We start from the raw sequence: 13,789 nt of genomic DNA on the forward strand, positions 1-13,789 counted from the left end.
AGCATAATGAGGGCTTCCTGTGTTGGGCTTGGGACCTCTGTTTTCTTGGCCCTGACCTCGTGACACAGGTGCAGACATTGGGGCCACACTGGGTGAGTTCAAGCCAGTGCAGACATCTTCTATGGTTATCACATTAGGGTTCACCACAGACGGTAGCAAAAGTTTTCTTGATGTGCTGAAAAAGGCAGCCTGTCATTTCAGCAGCCATCTCCCTCAAGCATTTGGCAGGAATCACAAGGTGCTTCAGCAAATCTGCTAGTCGAGGGCAGAGTGTTTTACTCATATCACCATCACAGCCGACCAAATGTGGTGATCACCTAAGTAAGGCATATTTGAGAGACTAAAGTGTACAGAAGTTATCACAAACTTCAGAGAGCTTTGTAGCGGCTTAATCCTTCTGCCATCCTCTCAGGGTGTTGCAGAGCACCTTTGAGCCAGCTGGCATCATCCTCCTTTCCAACAAGTCTTGCTGTGAATTGCATCTCATCAGACTTCAATTCAGGTTTGTCGTTCAGCATCAAGGATCATACATACCTGTCCTTTCTCCCAGTTTCTTTCTCTTGACGCTGCAGCAGAGACTTCGGTTGTCGACTTTCAGAGAACAAGAGTAGGTCTCTTCTTTTTTCCTGTATAGGAATGATTGTAATTGGAGAGAGATGATCCCATTCACTTCTTTTAGAAGGTAAGAATGATTCTTGAAGGAGAAATAAAAAGGCAGGTTTTATACAACAGAAAGTCAGCATAAATTGACATGTTTTCCAGAAAGATCTCACAGTTATAAAATTGATGAGTTTGTAGCATTGCAGGCAGTTGTGTCTCACACTTTGTTTTAAGGAGACCTCGCTAGTGGTGCAGGACACAGGAGAACATCTGAAGGAAGCTTTCAGCAGTAGGCAGCAGAAAATTCCAAAGGCAGCAATAGCTACCAAAGTCAGCAATGTGTGAGCAATGTCTTCAAATATATTGCCAGTGCTTTGGCATGTCCTTACAAGTTCTTGAAAACAGTGGAATTTATGCGCAGAATCAAATACTTCTACTGAGTTGAAGCTGAGGGCTGCAAATACACAGCCAGCATCTGTCCATGTACTGTACACTTACATCAGTCTCTGCAAGGGTGTCATTGGCCCAGGAATTCACAGTTACATTTGGATGTCTGTAAGAAAACTGCCTGGCATACTCTCTGTAAGTTTGCATCTTAGCCAGAATTTTTAAGAAGGTAATAAGTAATTTCCTTAGCAGAATAGGAAGTTAGATTTTGTCAATTTGTTTTGGTGAGAGGAGTTTCTCCTTGCTGAGGGTAAGAGTTTTTTCCTTGGAGTTTAAATTATTTTCATTTAATTAATGAAAATATAGTCAGAGCAGCTGTCCTGTCTTTGACACTGAGTTTTTCCCCTGGTTTTCTAGATAGGTAAAGCATCTTGCACAAACAACTGTGAGTCAGATCGGTTCAGATTCAATTCTAGCCTGACTAGTCTCACTCAATTTTTTATTTACCTACAGTATCAATAATTGTGACAGAACGTGCCATTAATATTCTGATGGTGCCTTTAATAGTTACTGAGTGGGATATGAAAAGTCAATGTGAAACTGGCCACAGCCTCGGTTACTGCTTTGTAAACTTATTATCTATTTCCATATAAATACATGCCAACCAATTACATTTTATGCCGTTTCAAGTGAATTCCAAGTGAAGCCCTGGATGATGGGTGCTTTGGCAGCTCTCTGATCTTAGAGTCTTTCCATATAAATATTCAGTGCTTTTCGAAGTGGAGTGGTCGTGGGCCCCCAAGCACGTAGAATTTGCCAGCTACTTTTGTACTGAGGGCTGACCCAACATGGCAGGATTTGATTTCCATCTGTAAAATTGACTCCACCAGTTCTGTAGTTCTGTACATTATTCTCCCTGTCTCTCATTTAGCATGTTAGTCTGCTGACAGTAGAGTACACAGCACTTAGCAGCTGGTTTGTGGAACCATCAGTCAGGAAATTGTATGATAAATAGGAGGTAGCCAGGTTTAGTGGCACTTTATTCTGCTTCAGCAGTTTTAGCCTGGCTTTGGAAAAGTCATCATGTGGTTTTTCTTAAGGGTTGCAACAGGAGATGGCTACAGTGTAGTAACTTATTACACATACACTTGAGTTACGATGTTCACCAGCTGTATTGCTCATGTGTAAATAATAAACTGTGAGATGGGTAATTATGTTGGGGTTTGATATGCAGCTCTGCTCCGGACGGCTCAGGGCTGACAGAGACAGCTCCCTGTGCCATGATGGAGTGCGGCTGTTTCCCAGATGGAAACTACAAACAAGATGCAACCAAGATATACAAAGGCGCTTAATGTGAGAGGACTCAAAAAGATGTTCTTGGAGATTTATAGCCTATGCATAAATAAAACTTGTTGATAATCTGCACTGCATAAGCCCCACAGAGAAAAATACCTTTTTTTTGGTGTTGTTTAATACTAAGTTTCCATTTCTCAGTGGAAAGTAAATTACACATTGAGGAGGGTCAAATGGTGTTTCACTGCACAATTACTAGGACTGCTTTTAATGGGTAGGTGCTCAGGCTAGCCATGGTGGGACAGTGAAGAGGCTTGGCATCCTGAGTGGGATTTCATGTTTTGGCCAGGTGAGCCACATCCTGTCTGACATGAATATGAGTAGCAAAATCTCTGTGGTCTTACCTGTGCTCTCCAGACTCAGTCTTTGAAGGAGACACAGAGAAGGATTTGCCTGTGCATTTATGATGGTGCAAGTGACTTCCTTTTTTGCTGAAAAATGGTGGGAGACTTTATACTGTAAAATACTAAGACATCTTCTTTCAAACCTACTCCCTTTGGCTTCTGCTGCTGTAGTCAAATAAATACTAGTTTAGCAGGGGAGAGGGTAGGCAGGGAGATGTGCTAAAACTCACTTCCCATATCCCTTTTCCCCTTCACCTGGGTGTCTGCTGGGGAATGTGTTCAGGAGGTGGCAGCAAGCATCAATGACACTCAATGACAGTGTGTTCCCGATCATCTGTGACCCATTTTTTTACCTCCATTGGGAGACCATGAGTAATTGGCATGGGGAATGAAGCTCATAACAGATTGTATGCCAAGGTCCAGTTGGTGCAACAGGGTCAGAATTAAGAATATTGTGAGTTTGAGCTCCCAGCTTACATCATAAACCACAATTATTTTTCATTTATGGTTCCTAAGTCAGTAAATGGCTGAAATGTACTGTGGCTAGTCACATGCTGATGTCCTTTCACAAAATCAAGCTGTGTAACTGGACAGTCTGTGTCAGATGTTTCCAGGCTTTCTTGAAGTGCTGGGAATAGTTCCTCAGAAATTATTTCCCCTTCATCCCCTGTGTGAATTCCCTCAGGGCAATGAGGTTTGTTCCTCTCATTCTTCCCGCACTTCAAAAAGCAATAGTAAAGCAACCCAACTTTTTTAATCATGATGAGGAAAAATCCTTTTTTTTGTTTTTAAACATCTCTAGTTGAGACCAGGGAACTGCTTTCACAAATAATACAATCTAAGAGGAGATTTAAATTTTGATGAATAGGAAAGGTAGGAAATATAAAGAAAAGATACTTTCAAGAGCTGGTGGACAAAATTGGAGTAGAACTCATTTTACTGCCAGTACACGATTGAAGTTTCCTTTTTTTCTAGAAGCATTTTAGTAAATCCATGACATGACCTAATGTCTGTACTCCTCAGCCTTTGGTGTCAGATAAACACGTGACATCACCCAAAGTGGCAACTGGGTAATGGTTGTGCAGGATAAGTTTGTTTCATGCCGCTGGAGGTGTTTAGCATTTTGTTGGAATTGTGAGTGTTTGGGGGGCAGTGGTGAGCAGCGTGTGACATTTTGAGGGGCACAGATGGCAGCGGTGTACGGTGAGGAGAGCTGTGGTCGGTGTGAGCTGTGCCCCTCGAAGCTGGGGGACAGTCTGGCTGCAGCAGCCGTGGGGAGGGTGGGCCAGTGCCCTTGGGGTGTCAGGAGTGCATTCCCCCTTTTGTCAGCCTATCTCCCAGGCTCTCTGGAAGCAGCGGGAGCCAGGAGTTCTGACAGCTGCAAAATCCCCATCCTGTGAAAGCCATGGAGGACATAGAGCAGGGGAGCTCAGCGCAGCCGTGAATGCCTGGGTCTCCAGTCATGGGGACAAAGAAAATACTCCTCCTTTTTAAGAGCTGGGTATGAAATGAGTCCCTCTGTCCTACCACACATTCCTCCAGGTTGAGCCATTGGTGTGGTGCAGTTAAACATCTCCAACATGGCCTTTCCCAGTCACATTTGCCTTTGAACATCATTGTCTGATTTACTCCAGTTTTACTTACATTTCTCAGCATGTCACTTCAGTTTGGCTTTCTGTTGTAGGACTGTGTGTACATCTCGGAGGATATATGTTTTTATTGCATTGTATTCTCTGCTTAGGCTTTTTTTCCTGGGATGATTTTTTTCTTGTTTTAATACAAAATAAATAAATCAGGAATGCTTATGAAAGCTGTGATGGTCCTTTTGATCTGGTGCTTCACATATGGGCACATAATTATTTATTAAAGACTTTTTTAATGCCCTTTTCCATTTAAGCTATAAAAAGAGAATATTAAAATTAGTAAATACATATTCATGCAAACAGTGTGGGCCAAATTCTCCTTTCAGATAGACCTGACTGATAGCAGCATGGAAGGAGATTGTGACCCCTAAGTCATAGCACTCTTAACACATGCTTTTCAGTATCTGTTCTGTCTTTATGAATGTTGTTTTTAAAGAATCATTGGAGATACTCAGATCTGGGAACCTCGCTTGTTTTTTCAGATCCTCCTCACCTTTTTCCAGCATTCCACCCTCCTGTACCAATTGATGCAAGACATCATGAGGGGCGCTACCATTACGAACCATCTCCCATTCCTCCTCTGCATGTGTGAGTATTCAGTGTTCCCCCTTGCTTCCTCAAAGAATGGACAAATACATGAACCTTTGCAGTGCTTGAAACCATGTACCTGAAGCACTTTTCCAGTCTTTCCAAAGTGTGAGATTTACTTTTGGAGAAGCATTGAGGTTACCTGTTCATAAAGCAAAACCCATGCTGGTGCTTGAGGAATTCCTATTATAATAGGTAGCTGGCAAAGGTTACCTGTGTCTTTTGCAGCCATGAATGCTGACATTTATTCTGTATTGTGTCATTCTGTAAAGGCTAAATTAAAAAGTGCTGAGCCCTGTGAAATACAGCCAGATAAACATGTATCTAATCTGTATTAAGCTTGGTTTTCTTCTTGGCTAAAATTTCCTTTCATGCCAAAGGTTTGTTTACAAAACAACCATTAGGTTGGTTTTCTTCCCTAGTGACTGCTATGAAGCATAATGAAATTTTTGGTAAATTTTCTTAGTCCCTGTTGTGTGCACATATAGGCAATCGGTTGATTGATGGGAATGTCACCCAAACAAAATGGCAAATGTGATAGAGCACATGGTTTACACAAAGATAAAAGAAATGAATACCAGTGATAACATGCATAGAAAAGGGTGGTAGTGGTGAAATCCTGTAGAAATAAAATTTATCTTATTCCATATGGGGAGACAGGTATCAGCATTGCAGAATAAACCACTGAATGTGTCCAGAAAACTGCTAAATACCATTAAAAATTGAGCCGAAAAGCAGGGCTTGGTGCTTCACTAAAAGGCTTGATGTATACATTTAATCATATCTACTAATCACCTCTCACACTGAGGAAATACAAGAAGAAAAGCACAAGTAATACTTTGAAGAATAATGCTAGTTGTTTAGATGGCAGATTGCTTTTCTATGGCTATTAGTTACAGCTGTGTAATTACATATATGCAGAAGAAAAATGAAGTTGTTTTAAAACAAGTCCTCCTCTGTGAGCAGAATTAATTGATATTAACAATCCTAACTACATGCCCAAGTACACACACAATATTTTACTAACAGGTTTTTTTTGGGTCAGTCTTCTATTACTGAATTGTAATTTCAGAGCAAATTTGCCTGGAGGTAAGTAATAAATCTGTGTTGCAGTCTTCTTGGGCATTAGAGGAAAAGTGGGTATTTATAGAACGAGAGAGCACAGAAATTTGTGATTTATTCCTCAGGGTTCCTCAGATGCATCACCATTTACACCACAATCTACCACATAATAAAGTACACTCAAATTCACGCTTACATTTTCTGCTAAATACTGTTGTAAGCTGAAGGTGGCAGGCTCAGATAGTCATTACAGGATAATCCTAGATTTTGCATTGCAGTCAATATTCCACATAGATGGATGTTTTTGGGAGCTGGGGGAGAGGATCCTGCTCATTCTGAAGCTAGTGGGGAATTTGCCTTTCTCTCTGTATTGGGCAGGTGGGGTAGGGAGTTTTAACCTGCATCAGCAGAGGACCATCATCCAAGACCCAAGTACTGCCTACCAGCTTGGAAGAGGCTTCTGGAAGTCTGTGCCATGTGGGACCCTTCCTGCATTTGCTGAGCTGAACCCTCCCTGGGGCCTCAGTCCCATGAACCCAGTCCCCAGCAGCCCAAGCCCACAGCAGGGCTTTTGGCTGGGTAGACCAGTGTTACCTGCTTTGGGTGACTGTGGGAAATCAGGACTAGCAGTCTACACTGCTCTCAGTGCCAAGACTTCTGTAAGAGCCCCAAAAGGTGTTGAAAATGCCTCTTTCATACTTTGTTTGCAGACCCCAAAATCATGCTCCTTCTATGGAAAGGTGCCCTGCTGTGTGCTGTGCACCCCTGCTCCCTGATTAAGTGGTGATTCAGCTGGGCCCTGCAGAGGCAAGGAGGTCTTAGCCAGATGTGATGACTGCAGGCAGATGCTTTTGAAATATACTCTGATATCAGCCCAAGATTTAAGCTCAAAATTGCCTTTATATTGGCCATTTTCCCCCATTAACTTCTGTTGATCCTTTTGCTTATTTGGTTTATTTCACCATTGGAATGATGAGCTGTAGTGGACACTTGGGGCTGTTGTGGTTGATGTAATTAAATATAAAAAGGTAATTAAACAATTTCAGAAAAAGTCATTTAGACTTCAACATTTTGGAGATGTTATGGTTTGTCAGTTTTTGCAGTTTTGAGGAAAATATATTAATGTATGTACATGTGAGGTAGGCACCCAGTGGTTTTCTTGCAAGTTTTACAGAGCCAGGTGTTAGTAGCACTTAGGATTACCTGGGATCATTTGGAGCCATTACTTGAACTGCTGTCCTAGTTCAAAAAAAAAAAATAAAGAAGAAAGAACTGAATTGAGAAGATATTTGAGAATTCTGAGAGAAAATGGCAAGAAACCAGTCAGGAAGCAAATGTTTACTTACAGCTTCAACAATGACTTCATTGTATGAGTGGTTTTCTCCTCAGCTTTGTAGTACTCTCAAATCTGTGTATGTAATATAAATTAAAAATAAAATTTTAAAAAAGGCATAATTTTAGTTATCCAAGCTCCTTGAAATATGTTCCAGAACCTGTCAAGCCTTAGTGGAATTAGTTTAGGTATAATACAAGTGCAGAAAAAAATGTGAGGTGGGCCTTGTCTGCATGTACCTACAGTGTCTGCACATAATTTTGAACACTGGCCAAGTGAAAAAGAAAAAAGAAAGCAGGAATTTTAAAGATGTTTACGGGGCTCTTACGTACTTGCAGCTCTAAAAAGGTGTGTATATATATATATATGTATGTATATATGATTCTTACAGTTTAATTGCTGACGGTCAAAACTGTTGCATCCCAAATTTCAGCCTGGAGCCGAATTTTATAATTTGAGTTATAAACCCTTAAAATAAGGGTTTATGTTTATGATGGAATTGGTGACAGATGCTTATGTGTAGTAGGACTAGCAGGCATTGCTGTAATTATGCTATCGTATCCTATCATTAAAGATTTCAATTGAAAGAGGTTTATAAATTGCTCTTCCTCTTAGATAAACCACCCTACATTAAGGCATCAACGATATGGTGCAGAATTAAATTAAAATCTCATAAAATGAAATATGTTCTGTATTAGCTGTTTGACACTTAATTTGCCTCTGAATGAGTAGAGGAAATCACAAATTAACCTGCCTTTGTTTTTCCAGCCATGGCTTATTACGTGTTAGAACAACTGCAATTACAGCCCAATAATAACCCCCAACCCTTATGAATATGTACTGAAATGTGTCACTTTATGTTACCAAAACCTGTTAGGACTGTGTAGTTATCTTGGAATTTCTACAGTACATCTCTGGTTTGTACTTCAGGAAGATGTATGCAGCTTGAGTTGTTCTTCAGCAGCAATGGATGAATGGCAGAATTGAGGCTGGGGCTTCTGTTTTTCTTTTATTTTTGTGTTTTCTCAAATTCAGTTTAAAAAAATTCAGTACACTGTAATTCAGTTTTGCTGCTTTACATTGATACATAAATTGTGTGATCAACACCATATGATTAAAACAAACCAAAAGAAACATGGCTTTAGTAATCGCATTCCTTGCTTTGTTTTTCTTTGCTGTGTTTGTCCAGCTTTTTCCTAATTTTCCTTATTTCCAAAACTGATTTCTAAAGTATGGTATTAAAAGAAGAGCTGAAGCTTCTCTCTGTTTTGATCCTTGACATCTAGGTCATCAATCAGAGTGTAGTGGCTTTGCTGGTTGGTGTGCTGTGATTCAAAATCATGCCGCTGATGAGGGTGATTATTTTAAATTAATACCATGAGTATGCTATTTTTCTTCAAGATCCAAATCACAAATTTATTATTGGCTAACTCTTCCAGTTGCTTGATGTCTTTGGAATGAGAGTTATTAGCAGTGAACAGAAGAAGAAGCAGGATGTCTATTTTTATGACAGTGCAAGTGTAAATAACTTCACAGTCCCAAAAGTTTTAAAATCTGTCTTAGCTAGGACAAGAGTTTTTATTCGTTAATTTAAAAGAAAAGCTCCTAAGGCAGAGGCAGAATTGTCCTGATGGATTGAAATTCAGCAATTTAGGAAGCTATTGTTGGCCATTCATTCATTCCCATGCTTCAACCAAGTTACATCAGTAGGTTTTTCCCAGTATGCGTCATTTCAAGGTTGAATTGGACAGCCTTTAAAGGTGACCTATTCTGATACCTTCAGGCACTGTTACTGTGGCTGTGGAGGGAACACATTCCTGCAGAGATGAGGCAGGAGACAACAGTCAGGTGGTAAAATCAGTCACTGCTCTGGAGCAGTGGCTTGTGTATATCCTGGAGCGGTAAATGCATGTGTTACAGGAGGCTAGGGGAAAGCTAAAGTTCAGGGCTGAATGCATTACAAGATACATCGTGCATGTTTGAAAATATTCATCCCTTTAGTCTCCATCTCCTTCTGCCATCCCTTTTTGCCTTAGCTCTGGACTACACATGAGGAAGAGTGAGCAGGTAAATCTAAGGGAAGGTGCTCCCTGTATGCTTACAGTCAAGGGAGAATGCCTTTGCCAGGAGGAAGTTGCATGGCACAGCTGGTATATTTTAGTTCCCTAGGATCAACAATATTCCAAGCTCCTTTTTTTTTTTTTCCTAGCTGCTGATTGAGACTAGCAAGTTTGGCACTCTAATGCCCTGAAATGATGCACGTGCGGACAACCGTGCATGTGCCTAACACGAGCGCCTTGAACAGACATTTTGAACTTTCTCAATGCTCTGGTACTAAACCAAAGCATATGTTTTGCTTTCAGTCAGCTCCAAGTTGATAAAAAGGGAGTCTGATTCTTAGGTATGTTATTTCATATGTAGTTTATACACACATCAATTACACAAGGGTGGAAAGAAAAGCAAAGTCAGGCCCAGACGCTCAGCTTTCATCATCGTCTGATTTTGGACCATGCAGCAAAATAGGGAATATCCAAATGTGAGAAGATTAAAGCATATCCTTGATTATGGGAGAAACTGCTAGTCACACATTTGATAGGATGTTTATGTTTTCCCAGCCTTGTCCCTGACATTATGAGTTTTCTTTTCATTTTCATTTCTAAGCTCTAATTTATTTTTTAAAATCTGAGTGTTTAAACCTCTTAAATCTTTTACCTGCTGCTTTACCTCAGTGTACCTCTAAGCTGTAGACTTGGCAAGGAGTTTGTCAGCTTGTCAGAGCATTCATTGATCCTTTCACAGTGGGAAGGAGAGCCCCACCCAGCATGAAAAACATCACTCATTGAATTGGCTTTAATTACTTTAAGACTTGGAATGGGTTTTATGGTTTAGCCAGTAGCCATCAAAGAAGAAAGGCTGGGAAGCTCTTGGGACCTGAAAAGATGACTGTAGTTACAGCTTCCCAAAATTATCCGTGAAAGTATTTTCTTTAAACAGGAAGAAATCTTGTATTTAATGTGAAACACCCCAAGAAACCTGTCTCTGGAAGTGAAGTGCAGCATGCAGAATAAGCAGCTGCTCATAGCCTGGAGGATTTTTATAGCAATTCTGTGAGAAGGAATCAGCATGGTCTGGTGACTCGTTAAGGTTATACAGAATTTGTTATGTGCCACAGATATGCGTGTTGTAGGCTCTGCAAGCAGCCTGTATCCCTCTTTCCTTAGCGATTATTCAGGGAAGTAAAATACCAGGGCCAGATGCCCACACATAAACTTCAGCAGATAGTTTTCTTTCAGTACCAGACCTTTTACAAAGCTTGGGAATAGGAAGCTTCTGTCTAGGCTAAAACTGTGGTATCTCACTCAGTGTATAGTTTTACATAATTTAAAATAGTGAATCAGTGTTTTGTTCATTCTTATGTAGTGGTATTTACCTTAAGATTTGCAGAACATAAATTCTCCTTCGTTAGCTTTGTAATGCTTGCAGAGTGGCTTCAGAAACACAGTGTTTTTAAAAACTATCTCAAAGTGCAAAAAGTTTGGAAAGCAAATTAGTAGTGTTGTATATTGAATTGCTGAAAAAAAGGTTAATGTTTCTCTTAAATTTTTGATTCTGAGCTACCTTTTAAAAAAAAGAAAGTAGGTTAAGATGTGGATAAAATAGTTAAATATTTTTGATGTAGCTGTTTTACGTAAGTTGTTACATTCATTTGTTTAGGTAAACTGCAGTCTGAAGTTACTGCACAGTCATTTCAGCTCTTCTGTATTTTTCACGGATTTGCTCTCTCTCTTCTAGGAAAAAGCAGTATTTAGGAAAAACGATCTTATTTAATTTCTGCTGAAAAATAAATTTTAGATCAAATAAGGATTCACTGCTAAAATCCATCCCTGTTTTAAGCCAGCACATTTACATGAAAGTCAACAGAATTGCCTCTAAGCGCACCAGATTACATTTGGTTCACATCATTCATCTGTTTCTGTGGTGGATAATACTTTGTGACTTAATCATTTTCTCTGGAGCAGCTAATTGTAATGCCAAGGAACTACAGATTTATAAAGGAGAAACAATAGCAGCAGATAAATATTGCGTTAACAGAGGCTCTTTGTTCTTTTTATGCAGCCAGCTTGATTTCAGGCTGTCTGGGGAAGTTGCAGCAATTGAAATTAGGGGAAAATTATGGTGAAATTTTTAATGTAGAAGGAAGAGCCTTTAAAATATAATGGTTTGTTTTGTTGAAAATTCTTGGTAGAAAGTTCCCCCAAATCTTTGGTTCATGTTTTTTTTTTTTTTAATGTTGAGAAAAGCACTCGAGTGGCAGCAGCCCTCAGCCCTAATGAAAAAGATGTGCCACCAGTGGCTGGCAGCTGGCTGACCACCTCTCTTCAGCTCTCTGCTGTAGGAACAATGCCCTGTGATGCAGGGGGAGGAAAAATTGGGAAAAGCCCTTGGGAGCTCTTCCCCAATGGTATAAGAGGATCGGTTGCCTCCTCCCCACCTGATACACAGAGGGACACAGGTTTGGCTGGTGGAGCCAAAGTGCAGCAAAAGGGATTCTTTAGGGGGTTTTTATGAATGATGCTGTGGCAGAGGAGCAGTTCCAAGGTTTATGGGCAGTGAGGAGTCTGTCAGCACTGGCCCTAAGCTGATTTACCCCGTCTGGGCAGTTAACAGTCCTGGGATGAATTCTTGGCTGCCAGTGAGAAGTGGTTCCCTAAGGCGGGCTTTCAAACCAGCGTGAATTAAGGGATGATGGAAGCAGAAAGAATGGCCAGCAAAGCTATGCCTCAGGTCACTGTTCTATGTAACATTTTTCTGTAAACTGAGGAATAACTAGACATGATTACAATTGTTTGGGTGCTTGCTGGGAGCAGATGTGTATACAAGTGGGCAAATTTGTGTGTGTGTGTATGCATGCATCCTCTTTACATAATAGGGTGGAATGTCTTTGCTTACATTTGTCATGGACTGAGTAATTTTAAATCTCTGCACTTAAAACTAATGCAAGGAACTACTCAGAGGCTGAGAAAGATGGAAGATTATAGGTAAAATGTTAACAAAATGCTTAGAAAAAAAATGTTCAATGGCAAAACCTTTGAGAACATGTAGATCATAACCTAATTTAACATTTAAACAAAAATATATAGAATAGCTGCAATGCTTGAGTTCTGCTACTTGAAATTTCTATTATCTCATTCTGTTATCAGCTGCAAAGAATGCAAGCTCTAAATATAGTGCACATTCAAAGGCTCTGAGCCTGTGGTTTCTTGGACAAAATTCCTGTGTTCTTTGTGCTGTAGTCAGCAGTATTAGTTGAGTGAGCAGATATTGACTGTGGTATTCACGTGCAGTGAACCAGAAGCAAGCCAACTCTATAGAGGCTGCTGTCAAACTTGTTGCAGTAGCCTGTGAGGTACTGGACTGTGACAGACTCCTTTTTTTTCAGCACAATTCTTCCACTCATGTTAAATCTTGCTTCAAAGAGAGCTGAAATGTTACAGTCTTAGTGGGGATTTTTCTTTTTTCTTTTTTTTTTTTTCTCTTTTTTTAAAGTGTACCTGTGAGATTCCTGTGTTGTGAATTGGAAGTTCCCTAAAGTTAGAGTAGGTATAAACTCCAAGAAATGTGAGTGATGAGTAGCATGTGTTAGAAACACAGAGCATCTTCATCACACTCTCTCACTATCTTTCCCTGACTTAGACTCCATCCTTCCCCCAACAAAGACATCAAGTCCTAGAATCTTTGGAGTATGGATTGAATGTAGTTGGCATTTTTCTTTCCCAAAGGATGAAAAAACAGAAGTTAAATTAACACCTTTTTTTTGGCACCACCTACTCATCCTACTGTATTTCTTATATATATATATGTGTGTGTGTGTGTGTGTATAAGTATATATTTGTTTACATATCTGTAACAAAACATAGGCTGTCATAGCTGTGCTTCTGAGGTGTAGGAGACTAACTAGCTGTTCCTTGCATATTCTGTGTTGTGTGATGCTAGATAAAAACCCCAACGATGCTTTAATTTCGCTGCAAGTGTTGTGTTTTGTGTTCAATGGGTTTTTCATCACTGTGCCTCAGGCCAGGCTGAGCTATCATTGATGACTGATGTTATTGATTGATAGAGGAAACAATCTAAAGAAAAATGTTATTTTGTTAGATTGTTACTTTTAGGATGCATGACCAAGAAATGGCTTGGGACTTTATTTCAGAGCAACGTTTACATTGAAGCTGGGCCCCCTGAAGTTGCCCCTGAAAAGCAGGTGGTTTATCCCTTCCAGCACCAAATGTGTAGGTCTGAATTTACAATAGATTATGACTGCATTTATGGTCAGCTTTATGGGTGCATTGGCAATTTTCTGGAGGCTCTGCAGAGGTTAGACAGAGGCAAACATCCCACAGCCCATGAGTCAGGAGTACAAAGTTCCTGAAGGAATTAACTAACCTATCATCTTTTTGAAGGCGTTATTTATGAGGTGTTGTGAC

At 40.1% G+C, this 13,789-nt stretch overlaps 1 protein-coding gene across 3 annotated transcripts in view; it reads left to right on the plus strand.

The window, feature by feature from the left end:
- Nucleotides 1–13,789, plus strand: part of GLI3 (GLI family zinc finger 3) — a 201,911-nt gene that overhangs the window by 107,225 nt on the left and 80,897 nt on the right. For all 3 annotated transcript variants that reach the window (XM_005486993.4, XM_026793419.2, XM_014267034.3), the window contains one exon: nt 4,810–4,915. In XM_005486993.4, coding sequence (XP_005487050.2) covers nt 4,810–4,915 — 106 coding nt within the window. The remainder of the gene's footprint in view (nt 1–4,809; nt 4,916–13,789) is intronic.

This window comes from Zonotrichia albicollis, chromosome 1, assembly GCF_047830755.1.
Source record: "Zonotrichia albicollis isolate bZonAlb1 chromosome 1, bZonAlb1.hap1, whole genome shotgun sequence".
Classification (NCBI taxonomy): Eukaryota; Metazoa; Chordata; class Aves; order Passeriformes; family Passerellidae; genus Zonotrichia; species Zonotrichia albicollis.